Source organism: Zalophus californianus, chromosome 2 (genome assembly GCF_009762305.2).
Source record: "Zalophus californianus isolate mZalCal1 chromosome 2, mZalCal1.pri.v2, whole genome shotgun sequence".
In the NCBI taxonomy this organism is placed as follows: domain Eukaryota; kingdom Metazoa; phylum Chordata; class Mammalia; order Carnivora; family Otariidae; genus Zalophus; species Zalophus californianus.
In genome coordinates this window covers 29,584,650-29,608,113 of record NC_045596.1, presented here as the reverse complement: position 1 = coordinate 29,608,113, position 23,464 = coordinate 29,584,650, and the positions used below count along the sequence as shown (strand labels likewise).

The 23,464-nt window shown below is 37.0% G+C and overlaps 1 protein-coding gene across 2 annotated transcripts; it reads left to right on the top strand.

Annotated features, from left to right (window-relative positions):
• The first annotated feature begins 10,837 nt into the window (after positions 1-10,837).
• On the top strand, positions 10,838-11,125 carry LOC113925293 (bolA-like protein 2). Of its 2 annotated transcripts, XM_027599939.1 has the most exons (2): positions 10,838-10,891; positions 10,927-11,125. In XM_027599939.1, exons 1-2 carry the CDS (start codon positions 10,838-10,840, stop codon positions 11,035-11,037), a joined length of 165 nt encoding a protein of 54 aa, XP_027455740.1. In that variant the 3' UTR covers positions 11,038-11,125. The 2 variants fall into 2 exon arrangements, with proteins under 2 accessions (XP_027455740.1, XP_027455739.1); XM_027599938.1 differs by having other exon boundaries at positions 10,838-11,125.
• The last annotated feature ends 12,339 nt before the right edge of the window (positions 11,126-23,464 follow it).

Below are 23,464 nucleotides of genomic sequence, written 5' to 3'. Positions count from 1 at the left end.
GCTTTGCAATGTAATGGTTTGTAGAGATCCTAAACTGGAAGGTTAAATGTAAAATCCATTGATAGGAAAATGAACTGAAGTCGCCCTATATTTATTGAGGTGCTCAAAGCAATAAATGAGAATTCACTCTTCAAAAAAATTTCTTGATATTGTGGTCAATAATATTTTCCAACTATATAATTTCAAATGGTCAAGGCAGTGTCAGGATGCCTTTGAATGAAATGAGGCTTCTCTGTTTGCTTTCCAAATGACTGTACTGCCTGTAGCCAGTCCGTGGTGATTCAGACTTGTCTTAGCAACAAACCAACGAGCCCATGAACACCTCGGTGTGGGACACACAGCATGGGTGCATGCCTGGTCTGTCAGATCACTCGTGAAACAAATACTGCTAGTGCCATTTTTCATTTCTGCCGCAGCTTTTATCCAAGAAATCTGGAAAGCATAAGGATTTCAACAAAGGTACTAAAAGAAAGTGGGTGCACCTGTTTATGCTCTTAGAGAAAGCGTATATGAAACCCTGCGATTTTCTCTAATTCCTGATTATTTCATATTTCATTTATATGTCAACTACTAAGAATCCTCTGTGGTTAAAATATAGATGTGACAACTCTTTCCTCATTAATACCCTGGATACCCTATACCTATGTAAATAAACAAATCTAAAACAAAACAAAAAACTGAACTGAGTTAGTTGTAAAATTTCAACAGAAGTGTGTAATCTTAGGATTTACCTTAAGCCCTAACCCATTTCTGATTTTGGAGCTCATACTCAGTTTGTCTGACTTTTATTCATGATTTGGCATGTTTTGTTTGTTCCACATATAGTTCATAGTATTTTCAATTCTGTAGAAGATACAGATTCATGTTATTTATATACGAACCTCAGTATCCTCATCTTTACGATGTGAATCAGTCTTTCATACCCTATGGGGTTGTTTGAGGATAATACAGAAAAATGTACAAAAAATGCCCAGGTCTGTCAATTAATAGGTATTTAATACATTGTTGCCAAATCCAATTACCATTTTCTGGGCACTGCAGATAAAATATACCTGCACTGAAGTTAAAAATATATGAATTATTTTATTTTCTGAAAAACTCTTTATATGCCTCCCAGTTACTTGGACAAAATTGTTAAAACAAATTAAGGACAGTGATTCTAGTGTATTACTATATAAATAGTAACCATTTATAGTTACACGAATGATTTTCTTCAGCCCTTTAATGAAACTGAAATCTAGAAAACAAGTAAGATTCAGTTATCATTCCTTCTCCCTGGTTTCTTCGTTTATTAAAAGTGGCATTCAGAATTGTTCCCTCATTCATGAAAGCAGAATTATGTGAAATATTTTTTGTTCTTTTCCCCAAAATTGTACTATAATATATCTTGTGGGAATTAAAAAATGGATGATATAATCTGGGGTGGTGATACTGAATCTTCTCTTGCTTACTGTCATTCATATTTAATATTCTCTTCTGCCATGTAGTATTATCAACAAAATAAAAAACATTAAATCTGAAAGAGACTTAAGAAATCCTACAGACTACCCACCTCATTAAAGAGGTAGCAACTCAGGCTCAAGAGAGGTGAAATGACTTTTACAAGGTTATCAATGGCAAAGTCATGTATGGAATCCAATGTTAAGTTCAGGTCCATTTTTCCTCCCCTGTTAGCTAAATCGTTTTATAATTTTCAAATATGAAGGACAGTTTAATTAAAGTTCTACGAAACTCATCTAAACACTATATCCTATCACTTCAGGCAAATTATAGACTTTCAACTTATGTTTTACTTATTTACACACAAAAAAATTCATCGGCCTCTTGTTAGCCTTGAAGAAAGAGAAAGAAATCATGAGATGCCGTCCTTGCCCTTGAACAGTTAGAGACAAGACAGGCATGTAAATGTCATGATGATTATGGGAGATAAAGGCTATGTAATAAAGGCAATTTCAACATATTTTGAAAGGAACAAAAATTATACATGAAATAATAAAGGAAAACATAAGAACCGTCCTGTAAATTTCTCCAATAGAATGAATTTGAGCTGAGTCAATCTCTTGATATGGGTTATATTAGTTGGAAATGCATTAAGGAGAAAGGAGCTGATGTAGGGGCTTTCAGAAGTTTAAATTGTGGGGCGCCTGGGTGGCTCAGTTGGTTAAGCACCCAATCCTTGATTTCAGCTCAGGTCATGATCTCAGGGTTGTGAGATCCAGCCCTGTGTTGGGCTCTGCGTTCAGCATGGAGTCTGCTTCTCCCTCTCCCTCTGCTCCTCACCCCCCCACCCCAGGCTCTCTCTCTCTCTCTCTCTCTCTCTCTCTCTCTGTCAAATAAGTAAATAAATCAAATCTTTTTTTTTTAAGGTTTAAATTGTGACTTATGGTAATAAGTGCATTTTATACTGTGATCCAAAAACACATACGTTTTTATATATATCTGAAAGAAGTTTCATACAAATTTTATCCTAAATGAGTACAATACACTCTGATCTATCCCATTTCATTCCAAAGACCTGACTGTAAACAGTAACATTGTTTTCACAACTTGCAGTCTGAGATACACTGAACTAACATGTATTGAACATCTGTTATATATCTACCCTTTGGCCAGGCATTTCACACATGCTACCTCACGTAATTTTCTCAGGATTCGGTAAGGTAAATATTAGCACATCCTTTTAGAAATGAGTAAGCTGAGTTACCTCCTGAGGGTATTCTGTGGCAGAACTGAAATCCAAAGCTGCTTGGTCTGAGAGCAGTTTCTGCGCCTAGTAAGTGGATCTGCCTCCGGCCCTTTAAGTACTCTTGCAAACCCTCTTTTTAACCCATCCACCTGCACCTAACATTGGAGAGGATGAAGAGCATTGGAAGCAAGGCAAACTGGCATGAAGATTCAAAAAAGCCTTGCAAAGAGCAGGCAAGTTGTGAGAAGTGAAGAACAAGCTTGATCTGAATTCTTTGCACTCAGGTCCTTTGGACTTCCCACAAGAGTTTTCAGGGGACCTTTTCTTGTACTTATCAATGCTAAAGACTTCTTTTTATTCTATGTACCTTGGTTCTTTTCACTTTTACCACGAGGTCATCTGCGCTCTCTACTCCAGTGATTACAAGATTTCAGCATCTGTAAGATTTGTTTATAATTAACCTCAAGCTAACAGCATCCCCCATCCCTACTTACTCCCTTCAAAAAGAAAAAGTAAGGCGCAGGTGCTTAGGACCCAGGCAGACCTGAGTCCAAATCCTAAAATTAAAACATATTGGTTGTGTGATCTTGGTTACATCATTCCATCTTTCTGAACTTTCATGTCCTTACAAATGCACCAACCTTGAGAATAACTCTTGATAATTGAAATTAGAATGCAAACAGGCTGGCACAGAGTGAACATTCTTCTTCGGACTGTGCTGGAGGACAGTCCTCTTGTCTGTGCCCCGAATAAGCCTGCGGGGCCTCGCGAGAACCTCCATACCTCACCATGAAGATTTTCTCCAGGCCTGTGGGGACATCCCTACATGGGTACCCTCTCTTTCCTGGTTGGTCACTTATTTGTGGGGACACAAACGAAGGTCAGAGATAGCCGTGATTTTCAGTTCTGCTAACAAGGTGCCACCTGATTGCAAATATCATGAGGAGAGAAAACTATATCAACCTTTACCCTCTCATATCACCAGTCTGGTGGTTAAGTAGAGCTCAATCATTATTTTTAGAATGAATGAAAGAATGATTTGAATTACTTTCTTGCTACACTTTGCAAAGCCTGAGACTCAGAACAACCCTCCTTAATAGTAGCTAACATTTCTTGAACTCTCCCCCTGGTCCAGGCAGATGCACTATGTCATTTATTCCTGACCACAGCCCGGTCAGACAAGTGCTATCATTATTCCCATTTCTTCACAGATAAAGAAAGTCCAGATATTAAGCAACTTGCCTTTGACCACATAGCTAAGACTTGTCCAAGCTTGGTTTTTATCCTTGGGAGTCTGGCTTTAGTGACCGCACCTTTAATCACTAAACTGTATCACTGTCCTTAGAGAGATCCTGTGGAAAAATGAGTAATATCCGAGGCAGGTATGTGAGCACAATAGGATTCAGTAGCAATTATATTCCTGATACTTTATTTGGGGCTCACAAACACACAATGGATTCTAAGGTCCTAGGATAGGGGGAAAGTACCTCATGGTGCCAAGGGTTGAAGAGGAAGTGAGTTTTAACATAATGTTATCTTGTCCAGGTGTAAGTCAAAGGAGACTAGATCAATAGAAGCAACCGGGGCGCCTGGGTGGCTCAGTTGGTTAGGCGACTGCCTTCGGCTGGGGTCATGATCCTGGAGTCCAGGGATCGAGTTCCGCATCGGGCTCCCTGCTCAGCGGGGAGTCTGCTTCTCCCTCTAACCCACCCCCCTTTCATGTTCTCTCTCTCTCTCTGTCTCTCATTCTCTCTCTCAAATAAATAAATAAAATCTTAAAAAAAAAATAGAAGCAACCACAAAATGGCGGCCTATCGTTTCGAGGCTCTTGTGAAAGAAATGGATCGTGTCTAATCTAATTAGCTGGAAAAATATATTTTAAAAGAGCAGCATTTAAATGAGGAAGATATGTATATAAAGAGGTGCTAGGAAGAAACTCTAAGAAACAGAAGCAACTGTGACAATGAGGCAAGCAAAGAGAGGGGTTTTCTTATTCATCATTCAGATGTTTTAAGAGTTGATTTTTAACTAAGAAGTTCTTACCTTTTATACTATCTTAGAATATACTTCATAAGATAGCTTATTATTACAGAAATCATTCTTCATTTGATCACTCTGGGTTGGTAGTTGTTAACATTATCTGATGCTTTCTCTTTGATTTGTCACACTACCCATTGTGATATGTATTATCCCCATTGAAGGGAGGAGGACCCTGAGGCTTACTGAGGTGAAGCAACTTGTCCAATGAAAATCATTTAGGTACACATGGGGTTAGGATAGTAATGGATGGGCTTGAGCCATATGAAACTGTCAGTCCTTTGATTTATGAAAAAACATAGTTTCACCTTACAAATATGACTTCAAAGTTCCTGATATTAGACACTGTACTATACTGCCTTACTTGAAGGAAAAGAGAATGGGATTTCGGAATCACTGGAAAAAAGTACCAAATTCATTTTAATTTTTCTGATTCTTCTGTGTGTCTCTCTTCCCATTTCTCTTGAGAAATTTGACCTAGATGCTGACAAGGTGTCAGAAACTCCTGGAAAATTGAATCCTAAAAGTGGTCTCTAGTCCTGTGATCTCTGCAGTAGTTTTCCACAAGCCCATTGACCGGAATATAATATATTCCCCCTTCCCCGTTTTTTTAAATGGGAAAATGCTGAAATTATGAGCAATTTATTTTATTTTATTTTTTGGTAAAAGGTTGTGAAAGTCTTATTTTTCCAATGTGTTTCCTTATGAACAGCTTCTATTCTTGCACACTACAATTTCAATAACTTTAGAAGTCAGAAAGACCCTGAAAATTTGTTTATGACTCATAATTATAGTAATTTGCAGTGGCACTATGATTTGTCCGTTTCAGGGTGATCTAGATTCTTAAAAATTTACTTAAATAATTTTGATTCTAGATTCTACTCTCACTAACTTTTGCTTCCTTCACAAAATTTTCTAGAAGCTCTTGTGCACTTCTTAATTCTATCCTTTTATAACCAGGAGCCCTTAAAATTGATCTATTTTAGAAAGTGTTCCCATTGTACACTACACAATTTATGCATAAAAATAAATTGGTAAGATGTTAGAAAGGGTAGTGTAATTATTTAAGATGTATTGATCAAACTAGGCTTTCAATGAACTCATCTTTGCTTGAAAAACACAAGGAAAAAAGTGGATAGAGTTGTGGAAAATATAATTTTTGTAGCATATAAATAAATGATTCCACTAGGTGGCACTGTTGATTTATCTACTTGTGTGTAACACACATTTTCCTCTTCCTGAAAGCTCTCAAGAGTAGGTGAGATTTTTTTTTTTTTCCTTTTTTTAATCTAATGAAAATTCCTGCATAGGAAAAAGCTGATTTGGGCAATTCTGTACTTGAAAAATGGGTGCTTCTTGCCATTAGAAACCTTATAAATAAGCTTCTACCAAATAGGTTAGTTCTTTTGGCATACAAACAAGAAGGTTGATGACATATATAACTTCCATCTGGATTCAATAGGTTTAGAAGCAAACTGTTTTTATCCCATCTATCTCTTGCTATTCAGGGATTGTTTTAAATAGGACTTATGTCATTGAAAATCTTTCTCCTTATCATCTGCTTTCTTTGGTAATCGGAGACTCTGGCATGCCCAAGGATTCCAGATATTCAGTGGCTTTGCAATCCATGTTGAAGGGAGGCAATTTACCCTGGACTCTGCACATATTTTTCTGGGTATTCCAAGAATGTGAGGCCTTGACTACCTGGGCTATCTCTCAGGGTTGTGTTTGCAGGGAACAACCTCGGGGGATGTGGTAATGTCTCCCTCTAGAAAAGAGTAGGCTTGCTTTCATTTACTATAAAAGTGATGATTCCCCCAAGCTCAGTGTTCTTCGTCTGTAATGCAAGTATCCACTGTGGCTCTTTGGCATTGCCCCCATGAGATCTGGAGAACATATGGAATTTATGCAGACTGGCTCCCTTGCCAGGAGTATTAAAGTGTTTTGTCTCTGATCCAGGGGTCTTGTTTTTTGCTTTTTTTTTTTTTTCCTGCCAGCACCCATGAAACAGTAAATCCCAGATCTTACACACTTTCTGACAGTATTATCCTATTGTTCTCCATCCTCCTTAGAGCACAATGGATTTTGCTTCAGAATCAAATACGATTCAGATCGGAATTAAATTTGATTCGTACGACTAACAAGTCATCTAGTGGAGTCCAGCTTTCTAATCTAATATACGAAGACTTCCTGCAACTTCTCTGAGTAGTAAATTGCCTGTTCTTAGGTTTAACCTTTCAATGGCAAGGATTCACTATGCATGAAGTAGCTTATTTCAATTTGGAACAGCTCTATTAAAAAGTTACTCTTGGTGCTGAGCCTAATTCTTTTACCTGTGTCTTTCTTCCAGTAGAACTAGTTTGAAAGTGAATTCAGATATTTGTGGTCATTTTCCATGTGAGAACACAATCGTCTCCCTTGTCTAGGCTACCTGTTTCCTGTTATTTTCACTATTTCTGGTATGTGTTGGTTCTGAATTCCCTTCTTATTGTGGTTGTTCTCCATTTGTTATATACACATGTATCAATTTTTCTTTTAAATAAAGTCTTCAAAAGTGGCAAAAATAGACATTTTAGGTGAGATCTGAGTCTTCTTCATCCCAAGCATCTCTGCTTGTTCTTTTTCCTCCCGACCAAATTAAGAAAGTAAATGACTCGGGGCGCCTGGGTGGCTCAGTTGTTAAGCATCTGCCTTCAGCTCAGGTCATGATCCCAGGGTCCTGGGATCGAGCCCCGCATCGGGCTCCCTTCCTGGTGGGAAGCCTGCTTCTCCCTCTCCTACTCCTCCTGCTTGTGTTCCCTCTCTCACTGTGTCTCTCACTCTCTCTGTCAAATAAATAAATAAATAAAAGTCTTTTTTAAAAAAAGAAAGTAAATGACTCATTCTAACTCATCTTTGAATCATAGGAGCCAAGCACAATACCTAACACTTGGTGTGTTCTCATAAACAATTAATGAATAAATGACCTGTGCAGATTGGACTATCATCACTGCTACCATTCTGGATTCTAGTTTTGTGGCCTGACATTTGTTATTTTATGAATATCATTACTCTATTGAGTTATATCAAGGGGGATGGGAAGGTAAAAAAAAATAAACTCATAACCTGCCTCTGCTATTTATTAGATGTGTGACATTGAGCATGTTATCATTCACTTGCTTCAATCTCCTCATCTGGAAAATGGCAAATAGAGGACATCTATCTCATAGGGTTTTGTGAAGATTAAAGGAATTAGTATAAATCATATAAAATGTGCAGACATGTGCATGGCATAGGGTGGGACTGTGTATGTGTTGCCTACATAATTATAAGTTGCCATGGAAACAAACAATATCTCATATACGTCTAAGTGTAGGAGAAACAATGTGAAGAGTAATATGTACATGCCCAAAACAAGATAAACCCAGTGGGGTAAGGTTTCACAGAAAAGCTACCATTTTAGAAGTGCTGATAGAAGGGAAAACAATTCCCAGTGACCTAAATGAGCATAGGTATACAGTTAGGAAACTTTTTTTCTTTTCTACTGCTATTATTAATTAACATAATATGGGAAATGTATACTGTCAAGAAATATTAAAAGAAAAGCTAAAAATATCACTGCTCACAGATGGGAAACTATCATTTGTATAACACTTCACAGTTTATAAAAACAGCTTTATCCACATCATCTCATTTGATTCTCAAAACAAACAAAAGCAAAAGAACTAAGGTAAGCTCTATCTTCTTCTTTATGAGAAATAATAGAGTTTGATGTGATTGCTTAAGAAGCAATGATATTCCTATTAGCGAGATAGATAGATAAATATTACACTAAAAACAAATCTCCATTTACAACAGTAAAGTCACTAGACAGTAGAATGTGTCAGACTTCCACATATAGAAGCCCAACAAAGATGGAAAATAAAACTAAGAACACTTGAATAAATATGGAAACAATTCTAATGGCTGCATGGGAAGAATAGAAGTAAATGCTAGAAATGGTATTTTTTCCCCTATACAAATTTATACATTTAGTGCAATGCCAATAGATGCTTGAATGGTACTTGTGTTTCTATATTTGTGTTAGTTCCACATTGTTAAATACAGTGACTTTTCCTGGAATTGTTCTGCCAACAGATATTGAGAACCTATTATTGCTAAGCACTGTACTAGATACTGGGAAGTAGCTACAAAGAAGGCAGGGCTCTTATTCTCAAGGAACTCATGTTTAGTAGAGGAAGACAAAAGCTAACAAGTAAGCAATAAATTAGGTAATATCAGGTATTGATCAATACTATGTAGATGATAAAATATTCTAATATGGAAGGGAGTAATTTAAGGGGATTTGCTTTATTCACACCTGTTGCTGAAGGTCTTTCTAAGGAAGGAATATTTGATTTAAAACATGATAAAAAGAGAGAAGAATTATAGGATTCAGAGAAAGGAGTGTTCTAAGAAGAAAGAACAGCAAATACAAACACTAGGGAATAAAAATAATCTTGAAATGTTTAAGGAAACAAAATTTTAAGTATGAATTGAGTGATTATAAACAAGGTAGAGCAGAGGCAGATGATGTTGGGGAGAAAGTTAGATTATTAAGACCCTTTGGAGATCAGATAAAGAATAGTCTGTTTTAAAGTTTGTTTTTTAAGGTTTGGGTGTAATGTGGTTTGGTTTGCTCTGATTTCTGCGTGAAGGATGGAATTTGGGAAGTGGTGGGTGGTAGCTATGCATGCTGTTAGGCCAGTTGCAAGTTGATATAGTATCTCAGGAGAATGGAAAAAATGATTGGGGTTTTAGCAATGGGAACAGTGAGGGGATTAGGGTTATATAATGGAGGAAAAGCTGACCGGCTTTATACATGGGAAGGTAAGAGATGAGATGAAAAGGGAAGACTCAAGAAAGTTGTAGGTTTTTGTTCTGCCTAATTGCGAAGAATGTAGTACAATTTTTCAGAACTATCTTTTGGCAATGGATTCAGAGGGGAAAATACAGAACGATCTTAAATATAGCCAAGTAGAAACATTATGTTGGCTGCTGGATATACCAGGAGAGAGCTCAGAGGAGACATCTGATCTAGAGACATACATTTCAGGGCTATTATGATATTGATGGTATTGGAAATAGTAGAAACTTATGAGCTTCCCCAGGAAGAGAGTGTAACTAGAGAAGAAAAAAAGAATATGTGATCGAGTCCCATAGTACTGGTATTAGAGTTATTCAAGAGGAAGAACCAGTAAAAGACAACAAGAAGATAGAGCCTACAAGGGAAGAAAGATGTGGCCAGTTTAACTAAGGTATACCAGAAGCTTAGCTGAATGCTCAACCTAACCAAATGCTGCTCAGGGTTTATGTACAATGAGGACAAGAATTAACCACAGAACCTGATATAAGACCTGCTATATGATAACCTAATGTATGATATAAGGTTCTTTGTGACTGAGCATCTTAATTTTGAATGAAATATATTAGCAAGTACATTGAGTTCCATAATATGTAATTGTTTTTTTTATTTTTTATTGTTATGTTAATCACCATACATCATTAGTTTTTGATGTAGTGTTCCATGATTCATTGTTTGTGCATAACACCCAGTGCTCCACGCAGAACGTGCCCTCTTTAATACCCATATGTAATTGTTTTGTATATTAACTTAACTTCAGTACTGATTCCTAAGTATTTTGTAATCAACGAGTTTTCTAACTTTCCATTTTGTGATTAATAAGATCTCACATTTATCATTCCTCAGCTGTAATTTGCCTTTGATTTAAAATGTACTGTTATGGGGAGGCTGGGTGGCTCAGTCAGTTAAACATCTGCTTCTGCTCAGGTCATGATCCCAGGGTCCTGGGATCAAACCCCGCATCAGGTTCTCTGCTCCGTGGGAAGCCTGCTTCTCCCTCTCCCTCTGCCTGCTGCTCCCCCTGCTTATGCTCTCTCTGTCAAATAAATAAATAAAATCTTTAAAAAAAATAAAAGGTACTGTTACTGGATCATAAAGAATAACCTAAATATAGTTTCAATTCGAATTAAAATAGATCCTTGCGGGGCGTCAGTAAGGGCGGAAGCACTGTCACTGGGCTATGAGCTGAGGTTCCATCCTGGCTGGGCTGCCGCCCCTTCTGGGCTGCCACAATGGAACTCAGTGCCGAGTACCTGCGGGAGAAGCTGCAGGCAGAGCATGTGGAAGTCGAGGAAAAGACTCCCAACCGTTGTGCGTCCAGCTTCCGAGTCCTGGTGGTGTCGGCCAAGTTCGAGGGGAAGCCACTGTTTCAGAGACACCTGCTGGTGAACACGTGCCTAGCGGAAGAGCTTCTGCACATTCATGCCTTTGAGCAGAAAACCCTGACCCCTAGAACAGTGGGCCCGTGAGCAGCAGAAATAAGAGACCAAGGCCTGCACAGCCATTAAATTATGAATCAGGGCCAAAAAAAAAAAAAAAAAAAAGAAAAAGAAAAAGAAAAAGATCTTTGCCAAGCTATTTATGCTTTAGTACATTTCATTATCTGCCATTTTTTCCTTTCTCCCACCTCCATTTTTCCTTTTAGTTAAGGTGTTCTTTGGTAACATTTTTTTCATTGAATGTTTTCTAGTTTCCACTTTCTGAAAGCATTGGGGAAACCAAACACATGCACATATACACACACTACTGAAGAAGCATTTTGAACAAACGAAATATTTTGAACTGAATCTGCAAAGTCAGTAAACGGAAGTGGTACTTTTGTAAGAGAAAGGTTTTAAATATGGCAGGTACTTCAGAGAAAAGAAGTCACTTTCTTTTTTTTCCTCCATTTTCGAGAACACATATTTGGGGAATGTGTGTTTTCTAATTCAGTTATCTTTCACAATCCAAGTAATGTTGTGAATAGATATTTAGAATCTCCAAGATAATCAAGGTCCAAAAATAATGGAGGATTTAGAAACTGGTGAGTCATCTGGACTGTACAATGATGAAACATTTTCACATCTGAGAGTTGAGTGTCTGTGTTGTCCAGAGCTCTCTACGTTGTCTTCGACAGGGAGCTCTTTTCTCTGCTTTCTCTCATGCTTGGTTTCTGTTGCTCTTTCCATGGCTCTTAAAAATAACATATCCTTTTGTTGTTTGATTTCATGCTTTTAATGGAAAGCAGAGAGAAGTCTCACTTCTTCCACCCATGTTCTTTTCATCATAAATCTCCACTAATTTTTTTGGCAACATCAGGACAGAAGAAAATGTTCTAACAGTGAACCACAGGAGAATGACTTGCGAACTTCGCTAAGTCTCTAATCTCCACCTCCTTCCCTATGAAGTGGGAATAATGGTGATACCTGCTTATTATTCCTCAAGGTTTTGGTGAGAATCAATGGATATAGTGGATGTGAAAGTGCTTCATACATGGAAGAATAGGATGAATGTTAGTTACATGCATCACCTTTAGTATCTCAGCTTTATGGATAAAAAGAGTTAAAACAAAGTACATATTGACTTCATCAAGTTAATTTCTACAATGTTATCACAGTCACTTCGTTTCATGCATTCAGAAAATATTTGAAGAAAAATACAAATGGACGTCACGTTAGCGATCCCTAATTCTCTAGGTCAGTGGTATTAAACTTTAAGATGAACAGCAATTTTCTGAGGTCTTTGTTAAAAGCAGGTTCTTAAATCCAACCTGCAAAGACTTTTAATTGAGTAATTCTAGATGGAGTCAAGGAAAATGCATTTTTAATAAGACCCATAGGTGATTCTAATGTAGGTTATCTGGAACCTCCCTTTGACCACATATTGCTGAATGACAGTGTTGTCCCAGATGTCCATGAGCTCTGGATTCAGTGGACCAGAGTTTAGAACCTTGTTTGGTCCTTTTCTAACTGAATGATACAGGGCAGACTGCTGAACCTCTTTGAGCCTCTGTGTCTCTATTAGCTTCCTAGGGTCACTACAGATTATTACAAATTGGTTGGTTTAAAACAACAGACACTTACTCTCTCATAGTTCTTGAGGCTACACGTGTGAAATCAAAGTGTTGGCAGGCCCATGCTCCCTCAGAAGACTACCTAGAAAAGTCCTTCCTTGCATCTTCTAGTTCAGCTCCTTGGTGGCTTTGGGCAATCCTTGACATTCTTTGACTGGTAACTACTTCACTCCAATCTCTGCTTCCATTTTCACATGGTGTTGTCTGTTCCTCTGTGTGTCCTCTCCTCTTCAACAAATACAGTGATCAGGTTCAGGGCCCACTCTAATTCATTATGACCTCATCTTGATTTAATTGCAACTGCGAAGACTCTACCTCCAAAAATGGTACACTGTGAGTTTCTGGGTGGACATAAATACTGAGGAGACACTACTGAACCCTCAACAGTGTCCTTACATTAAGAAGATTTATTATAATATTTGGAAGGAACTAGTTAACACGTAGTAGTAAATGTTCAGTAAATAATAGTTTCTCTTCTGTCTTTGCAGTAAGGCTCAAATATTGGGTCTTAAACACAAGTCTAAAGACTAGGGCTAACTACATTATATTTGCCTTGGGAATATTTGAAAAATACAAATTCCAGACTGCTCATTGTAGGTTATTGTTATTCACTAAATCAGGGATGAGGCCCAAGAAGCTGTATTTTTAAAAGTTTACCCAGGGGATTATGATGTACACTCGGACTTTGAAACAACATTCTTTGATTAAGAATTTATTACCTCATTTATAGAACTGGAACTCAAGAATACTCCCTTTACATAAAATTTGCCTAAAGTATAAGAATATATACTTCTTAGAGCACACATTTATTTACAAATGATGATGCTAAAATTAAACCCAAATTTCACAGACAATGCAAAGGCCTTGTTTGGGAGTCACACTTTACCTTTCTGATTCCAGTTTCAAATCTCAAGGAAAGTTTTTCTTTGTTCTATTATGGGTTTAAATGGATTTAAATATCATTAGAATACAATTATAATAAGGACCAAATATTATTAGACATACTCTCCCAACCCATTATTTTCTTCACATTCTGGCTATTTTGCAGTTGACCTTATGAAGCTTCTCATTCATTTCTTCCACATCCCTTGTAAAGAAGTCATTACTTGTTAATGTTGATTATCTTCTTTAGAGTTTCAATAGGTTACAATTTACCTTTCTCTGGAAATTCTTCATGTGATTTTTGAGTCTAACACAGATTATCTTCTTACAGTAGGACGCTGAGCACAGTGGTTTCCTCACAGCTTAGTGAGACCATTGGCATCAGGAGTCTTCAGCTTTACAGGCATGAAAATCATAGTGGCAGTGAAATTAATGTGAATGAAGTTCATTTTGCTGATTATAATACTCATCTACTCCTGGGGTGCCCTGTTCTATCGTCACCATCACTTGTCACACCTACGTTGAAAGGAATGCAAAATGGTTATGTCAAAAGATAAAATTAGTCTCTTATAATAATTCACATGTTTCAAATACTTAGAACAAAAAAGAATATTCAGCTACCTTTTCTGTCACCGTTGTATATTAGCTTTGGCAACTGGATCTGATGCATTAGAACAGGATATGGATATCTGCTCTTCAGCAAGACAATACACATTTCACTCGAAGATTTGACTAGATTCTATATGCTGAACTCAGGGAGATAAGCTAACTTTCCCTGAGTTGCCAAGGGCAACTTGATTGCACATGCAATTAGGAGCTACTCTGAGAAAATAATGTCTAGACACATTCTTATATTTCATTTCAGGGAAACATTCACCTAATATCTGTTACTTCCTACTGTCAGAACACTGCTGATGAATAGTGCCTATGCCTTGAATCACCTATCTGAGCTCTATGAAGGAGTGAGCATAATAGAAGTGATAATATTTCCATGTAGCAAGAAACTTCATTTCAGCATAGAATTGTCAAGTAGCACTAATACATTTGACTTCTCATATATATATTTTTTATATTTGAAATTGTTGACACATGTTCAGGTTATGCCTTCACTTATTCCCTCAGAAATGTCATTCCACTGAAGATTTCCTCTGCCTCTCCCTCCTACTTCTGTTATATATTCAATTCTTCCAGTTACAATTGCAACTTTTTTTTGTAGTAGATGGTAATTTATGCCACTTATTATATTCTCTGTACTTAATTATGAAGAATCATAGTTACAATATGAATATGCCTGTATATAAGTGTGACTATGACTTTGACTGTGAAAGTTACAGGGAAGTAAAAGATACCAGAGATGGAGACGGTGAGCCCCCCAGGCAGGCATTTTTATGTAGCTATATCTTGGCAGTTTCCATGTCTCAACTTTTGGCATGGAGGTCTAGAGTCATTTACACTCAGAGTGAGTCAGAAACTAAAGATGACTCCTTAAAACAAAACTTACAAAAGATTGATGTATAAGCCACATATTTTATGATAAATAATTGACAAGAAATCCTAGTACTTATGCAAGCTCGTCGGGGTATAATCCAAATTCACCATTTGGAAAGTCTACACCAGAAGTCAAGTTATACTTTGGAAATTGGTAAGTGAGCCTGAGTTAGAGCAAGGGAGCAGATTGGAGGTGGATGGCACATCTGGCTCCACTGGGGTGCTCTTACCAACCATATAAGCATGATTGAGAGAGTACCTCTCCTGTAAGCAGATTGGAAACACACTGGCAATCATCTTTTTATGGCTCCTTTTTGAACCTTTCTTTTCTTTGGACTTTGGACAGACCATCCTTCTAATCCTAGTAACTGATTTCTCGGATACCCCAGGACATGTGTAAGTTTGACTTAAGGTGTCATGGGGTCTTCACTAGATTGGCTTCCTGTATTGGGTCTTAGAGACATTTTTTTTTTTTAAGATTTTATTTATTCATTTGAGAGAGAGAGAGAGAGACAGAGCACAAGCAGGGGGAGAGGCAGAGGGAGAGGGAGAAGCGGGTTTCCCACCGAGTAGAGAGCCTGATGCGGGGCTCGATCCAAGGACCCTGGGATTATGACCTGAGCTGAAGGCAGATGCTTCACTGACTGAGCCACCCAGGTGCCCCTTGCTTTGTTTTGTTTTTTTTTTTTGAAGATGGCGTTTGTAGTTATAGTGGTTCTCATGTGTCACATGCTAACTGTTGCCAATTCAGTAACTTTAGCTTATTTCAAGCTCTAGTGACACGTGATGGGAGTCCCCTTTGTGCCTATGCAATCTCATGTGACGACCCCATGTAGCTTTCCCATACCCAGTTTATGAGTAGTAGAACCTTATAATTACCAATGGGCTAAAGAGGATGAGGCCTTGCCTCTTAACCTTCACACTGCCCGATACCTGCACATAGAGAAATCTATTTCAATGAGATAGAAACTATTCATTTTAGGGGCACCTAAAATGTAGCTACACTACATTGTAGCTACACTATGAGAGTGGAGAAAAGAGACACAAATCTGAAGAAAATGCCTAACCTTTAGACAGTTACCTAAAACTTGTTATCCCTCTTTAATTTGCCAGCGTGAATAGCAATTTCTTCAGATGATTATTTAAAATCAACCTGCCTTTCAGGTCAGTCTTCAAATTTGAAGGTAGATAACTGTATAGACTATTGTATCAAGACTATAGGTCTGTGGTCTATAGAAAGATGGAGTAGTTAAGACATTCATGTGGGGAAGAATGACATCTAAACTTTTCTTCAGAGGGTGTCATTCACTGGTTACACAAACAATGCTCACCTAGGAAACAAGAAATACATACTTCAAATTATAAAGTTCAGTGACATGGTATGCAAGATGTAAGAAACAAAAATTGTTGGTTAAAATGTAATAAAACTGGGGAGCAGAGGCTACTAAGAAACAAGGGAGAAACAAAGCACCCCAAAATGAGGAAAATGAAAACCAGAGCAGGAAACATGAATGGAAGTGTGGGCTGCCCTGTGAGAGTTTGAGGAGACTAGTAACAACGGGTTTGGGTTTGGTTGGCTGGTCGGGACAGCAAATGGCACTCCAGTCAAGGGATGATTTGGAACTGACTGTATGGATTTTGCCTATGCTGTATTTTTTATTAGCGCTTATTTCTGTGCGATACTGTAAAATACACTTAAAATATGGGTTGACCGAGATAAATATCTGATAGAAGAAAAGGAAAAAAAGAATAAATGAAGGGAGGAATAAAAGAAGTTACATTTGTATATATACCTATCTATATAAGAAAAAGGTAGTGTTTAAAGTACTTTTTGAGTACTTAAGCTGTAAATTATCCTTTTTTTTTTCAGCTGGGGATTTAGTTTTCATTTAATGAGATCTTCCAAGTATCACTCCATTTTTTTCAATCTAAAAACTGACGTTTGAAGAACATGATTTATAACTTATTCAATTAATACATATTTAATTGCTTCAGACACTTCAAAATATGAAACACTCAACCTTTATAAGAAATCACTTAGGGCTCAAATTCTAGCTCACAAAATATTTTCAAAGAGGATGAAAGAAACAATGAATCACTTTTGGCCATTCCAATGAAAAATTCAGAATTAGAAACAAGGAATAAAAACACTGAAAATCTCTATTACTTCACTCATCTCTGATTTTGTTTTTGACCTTGTGAAAGCTCCCTCTGTGTTTTAGTTCTTTGCTCTTCAAAATGGAGTCTTTTTATTTTCCCCAGCAGTTTTTCAAAGAGGAGCTATCTAATGCACAGCCTTAGATAGTTTGGGGAATGAAGCAAAATATGAATTATTAAATAAATAACATCTAATGTTTATAGCCTAGAATAAAAATATTATGGGTATAAGAAAAAAAAATCTTTCTGTTCTGTTTCTAATCCTGGAGATGAAATGTTCTCTTCTGTGATTCCATTCTTCTCCTGACCCTAACAATGCAAGGAGATTTCATCAGGATGAAAACTTTATGATTATCTGCTAATAATAAGGGAGGATCAGGGTGAATATGTGATAAACACCACAGGAAACAATAATTCCTTCCTATTTTTTGTTTTTGCCTCTCCTTTATGGGCCCAATTAAAATGTTATTTAAATTTTATTGGAACAGTTGTTTATACTTTTGCTGAATGAGCATTTTAAGCTATGCAAGTAGGCAATGAGAAATAGATTGATTCTTCCACCCACTCTTAAACCTATAAACATGTTGAGAATTTTCCCAACAATAATCCAAGAGGAATGTCTGTATTGGGCGCTATTTTATCTAACAGTTAACACCATAGGAAAAAGCAACATAAAATATTAAATTACTCAGGAATTATGTCATTTATTTTAGAAAGCCAGATTTATATGCAACTAATGAATCATTGAACACTATGTCAAAAACTAATGTACTATACAGTGGCTAACTGAGCATAATTAAAAAAAAAAACATGATAAAGAATCAAAATCTAAAAAAAAAAAAAGAAAGCCATATCTTTTTCTTTTACATAAGGGATTAGCTATATCTGTCAGTCTATCCATCAATCTATATATTTATGTTCACAACTACATCTAGCTTTTTACTTCATAATCTTGGATTCTAGTTGTATTAGTCTCTGCCTTACTCACTATAAAATAGAAAACACATAAATAGGCAATTTCTTTCATTTTCACCTGGTCTGGCACAATATGGGGTTCCAGGACTTTTATTAGAAAAGGAGTTGCATAACTTTCTTCATTTCTCTTTCCTCCGGGCTACATCTTCATGGCTGTGTGCTGGAAGTCATCACAGGAATTTCCAGCTGCATTTTCTGAGCCTTTTGGGATTCCAGTCACTGGATGTGTCTTGGGTTTCTTCATTTTCTGGGGGGAGAAGCCCATAAGTGGCCTTCAGAAACAATTTTATTTTTACTCTTTTTTCACTCTGACTCATTAAAATGTGTTTCTCCTGATAAATATTATAGAAAGTGAAGTTACTTTAAAAATGAAATTTTAAATAAAAAGGAATCTTCTTTTACAATTTATGATTACAGTTACTTCTTTGGATCAACTACTATATACCTTCTCTTGTCTTCCTCTGGGTGTTAGAGGTCCCTAAGATATTTTTCCTCAATTATGCTTTAGGTGATCCTTACCTTTGAGTGAAGGTCACAGGAGGTATTCTCTCCTTCAATTAGTAATCTATCATAAGTTAGAATTTTTCTTCAAGAAATGTGCTAATGGAGTATGAAATTGTTTCTTTTGGTTTCCCATATAATTTTCAACAAAGCTTGTATTGCTGGGTGAAAGGGTATGGCTGTTCAGACCCCTCAATTTCCATAAATTTTTTTAAGGATTTTATTTACTTATTCGACAGAGAGAGAGAGTGAGAGAGGGAACACAAGCAGGGGAAAGAGAGAAGCAGACTCCCCACAGAGCAGGGAGCCCGATGCGGGGCTCGATCCCAGGACACTGGGACCATGACCTGTCGAAGGCAAAGGCTTAACGGCCCGAGCCACTCAGGTGCCCCTCTATAAATATTTTTTACTACAAATAGAACAAACTGACGGTTGCCAGAGGGAAAAGAGTTAGGGGGATGCACAAAATGGGTGAAGGGGAGGAGATAAAGGCTTCCAGTTATGGAATGACTAAGTCATGGGGATAAAAGCCACAGCACAGGGAATATAGTCAATGGTATCGTAATAGTGTTGTATGGTAACAGATGGTAGCTACACTTGTGAACATAGCTTAACCTATAGAGAAGCTGAATCACTATGTTTTATACTGAAACTAATGTAACATTGTGTGTCAACTATTCTCAAATAAAAAAAAATTAAAGTAAGTTTGATTCACTTTTATTGGATTATAGAAGTGTGGAATCTGCTCACATCATTTTAAGTCTTCAGTGCTATCAGGCAGACTTTTGCCCACATATGTGAGTTATATATTGACTCATAAGCTCTTACTCCTAGTTTCTTCTACTGAAAAGAATGCTTTAAAAACTTCTTTATTTTGGAAAATTTTCAATATATCTATAAATAGAAGAGTAAGGTAAACCTTTGTGTATACTCATCTTCTAGCTTCAACAATTGTCAACATTTGGTAGTCATGTTTCATTGACCACACCAGCCATTTTTCTTCTTTTCTTAAGCTAAAGTATTTGAAAGAAAATCCCACATATCATGTCATTCCTCCCATAATGTTATCAGCATGTGCATCTAACTCAGAACCTTTAAAAAAAAAAGCACACATCACATTATTACTCAAAGTTGAAACTAATCTTTAAAATTCTTTAATAACCATCCACATTTATATGGGCCTAATTGTCTCAAAGATGACCTTTTCTTAGGGTTCATTTGCTAATATCAAGATCCAAATAAAGCCCAGATGTTGCTTTTTTTTGATTATTTTTTATGTCATAGATTTGTTGGGGGAAATCAAGTTGTTTGTCCTTGTAGCGTGTCCTAAGTTTGGATTATTGCTTCCAGTGATGTCATTTATCTTACCCTACTATCACCCACATATCACACTGGTAGTTAGATCTAGAAGTTTAATTAGATTTAGATTCAATTGGTGGGGAGTTCAAGAATGTTTCATAGGACATCAGATCAGAAGCCACATGATCTGTGGTTGTCTCACTTTTGGTGATGCTCAAGCTGATTTGAGATAATGCCAGTGAGATCCTTCTTTCATAAAATTTCTTGTCAAATTTTATTCAGTGTTTGTAGTAGATCAAGCTCTATTGTCAAGCTCTATTATTTTATTAGGTGGTGTAAGGTGATAATTTTCTAATTCTATCATCCCTTTTGCATTTATTAGCTAGCATGCTGATTGATGATTGATTGATTGATTGATTTTTAAGTAGGCTCTCTGCCCAGTGTGAAGCCCAAGATGGAACTTCAACTCATGACCCTAAAGACCTGAGCTGAGATCAAGAGTCAGATGCTTAACTGACTGAGCCACACAGGTGCCTTTTTAAAAAATGAATTTTCACACAACTGTTTTTTTATCTTGAAATACAATTTGTGCAGAATAGACAGTATAAATGATTGATTTGTTCACTTTATTATTGAGTTTTCAAGATAATGCCCTGGTAACTTTCAATGGAGACCCATGTGTTGTGTGTTTATGTGCATTTGGGGGAGAGTAGTATTTTGAATTCACAAATATTATGTTTGATGCATTTCATTTTTTAAAAATTCAGTACTATTTTAACATTTCCTGCAGGACAGGTGTGTTGGTAATGAATTCTCTTAGTTTTTGTCTAAAAAGAAAAAAAATCTTTATTTCTCCTTTACTTTTTGCAGATAATTTTGTTGGATGTAGAATTCTAGGTTGGAGTGGACGTGTGTGTATGTTTTAACATTTTAAATATTTCACTCTGCTTTCTTCTTGCTTGCATAATTTCCTCCATAGATGAGATGTTTCCCTACCCTGGCTTCTTTCAAGATATTCTCTTTCTCTTTGTTTGCAGACTGAATATGATATACTTAGGTGTAGTTTTGTTGATATTTATTCTGCTTGGTGTTTTCTGAACTTCCTGGATTTGTGATTTGGTGTCTGTCATTAATTTTGGAAACTTCTTAATTATTATTATTTCAAATTCTCCTCTGAGACTCCAAGTATGAGTATTTTTTTCTACCTTATAAAATTGCCCACAGTTCTTGGATGTTCTGAGGTTTTGTTTGTTTGTTAATTTTTTTTTTTTTTTGGCATTTCTGTTTGGGAGGATTCTAGTAATACATCTTTAAGCCCACAGAATCTTTCCTTCGCCATGTCCAGTATACTGATGAGCCTATCAAAAGCATTCTTCATTGTTGTTGCAAGCATTTCTTTATGATTCTTTTTTTAGATTTGTTGTCTCTGTATTTAGATTACCTGTCTATTCTTGCATGGTGTCTACTTTTTCCATTAACCCATAACATATGAATCATAGTTATATTAAATCCCCCGTCTGATAATTCCATTATCTGTGTCATATTATAGTCTGGTTCTTATGCTTACTTTGTCTATTCATATTGTATTTTTATTTGCCCTTTGTTGTGCCTTATAATTTTTGTTGAAAGTTGGACATGTTGTATCACATAATAGAAACCGAGCTCTATAGGTCTTTAGTGTGAGGATTAATGTTAATCCAGTTAGGAACTGGGCTGTTTAATGTTTTCTGTTGCTAAGGTGTCAGATTTCGAATTCCTCTAGTGTCTTAATATATGCTGTTCCTCATAACCTTGAACTTTCCTATATATTCCTCCTGAGAGAGAATTTGTGTCTCTCAGCTCTTCCAGATGTAATCTGCTGCAATTATACGGGAGCCCTATTTGTGTGTTGATGAGATGGTAGAAAGAGGAAGAATTCTGTAATCTTATTATAGACATATGTCTTTCCCTGGACGTGTGTCTTTGTGCTGTGATCTTTAGAAATGTTTCTCCAGTAGTTTACTTTCCCTTCTGTTCTTTCCTCTCTTCCCTGGTTCACCTCTCATTTCCAATTTTCTTGGAGACTTCACTCCTCTTTATTATGTTTTTTTCCTGTTTATATGAGATAGGAAGTAGTGAAGTGGGGGGAATGCCCTTCCCAGCTGGGATGAAGCTCTGGTAAATTCCACAGAAAGCAGATCTTTATTATGGAGAGGGCTCTGGGCTGTTTCACGTTTACTTTTCCCCCTCTCCTTCCAGAACCAGGAGGGGACTTTTCTCAGGTGTTCACCCTAAGAACCTGGTGGGTTTCCCAAAAGTCATGCCCATGAAGTATCCTTCCTAAGACTGTGGCATCCAAGAACTTTTAATTTTCATATTAGTCCACACTCAGCTTCCAGCAATTTGTGAAAATTACCATTTAAGTCTTCCTACCAGTTCATACTCCATAGGTTTCTGTACAGGTACAAAGATCTTGGCTGTGATTTCTGGATTCACCTGTTTCTACAGATTTCAGAGTTGTAGTTTGCTTTGCAACCTCAGTTCTCTGACAAGTCCAAGAAAAGTGATTGATTTTCACCTTGTATAAATTTTTCTTCTTGTAAGAATGGAAGTGATGACTTCCAAGTTCTTCAAATGTCAGAGCTGAAACTGGAAGTCAAATTCAGTATTTTTGTTACACCCTCAAATTATTCCATCTTAGAATCATGGGAGGGTCAGCAAATTGGATTGCATAGCATTTAGATATGACCCAATTTTTTAAAAATTTTTTATTGCTATGTTAATCACCATACATTACATGATTAGTTTTGGATGTAGTGTTCCATGTTTCATTGTTTGTGCATAACACCCAGTGCTCCATGCAGAATGTGCCCTCTTTAATACCCATCACCAGGCTAACCCATCCCCCCCCAGAACCCTCAGTTTGTTTCTCAGAGTCCATTGTCTCTCATGGTTTGTCTCCCCCTCTGATTTCCCCCCCTTCATTCTTCCCTTCCTGCTATCTTCTTCTTCTTTTTTTTTTTCTTAACATATATTGCATTATTTGTTTCAGAGGTACAGATCTGTGATTCAACAGTCTTGCACAATTCACAGCACTCGCCATAGCACATACCCTCCCCAATGTCTATCACCCAGCCACCCCATCCCTCCCACCCCCCACCACTCCAACAACACTCAGTTTGTTTCCTGAGATTAAGAATTCCTCATATCAGTGAGGTCATATGATACATGTCTTTCTCTGATTGACTTATTTCACCCAGCATAACACCCTCCAGTTCTACCCATGTCGCTGCAAATGGCAAGATCTCATTCCTTTTGATGGCTGCATAATATTCCATTGTGTATACATACCACATCTTCTTTATCCATTCATCTGTCGATGGACATCTTGGCTCTTTCCACAGTTTGGCTATTGTGGACATTGCTGCTATAAACATTGGGGTGCATGTACCCCTTCGAATCCCTACATTTGTATCTATGTGATAAATACCCAGTAGTGCAATTGCTGGATCGTATGGTAGCTCTA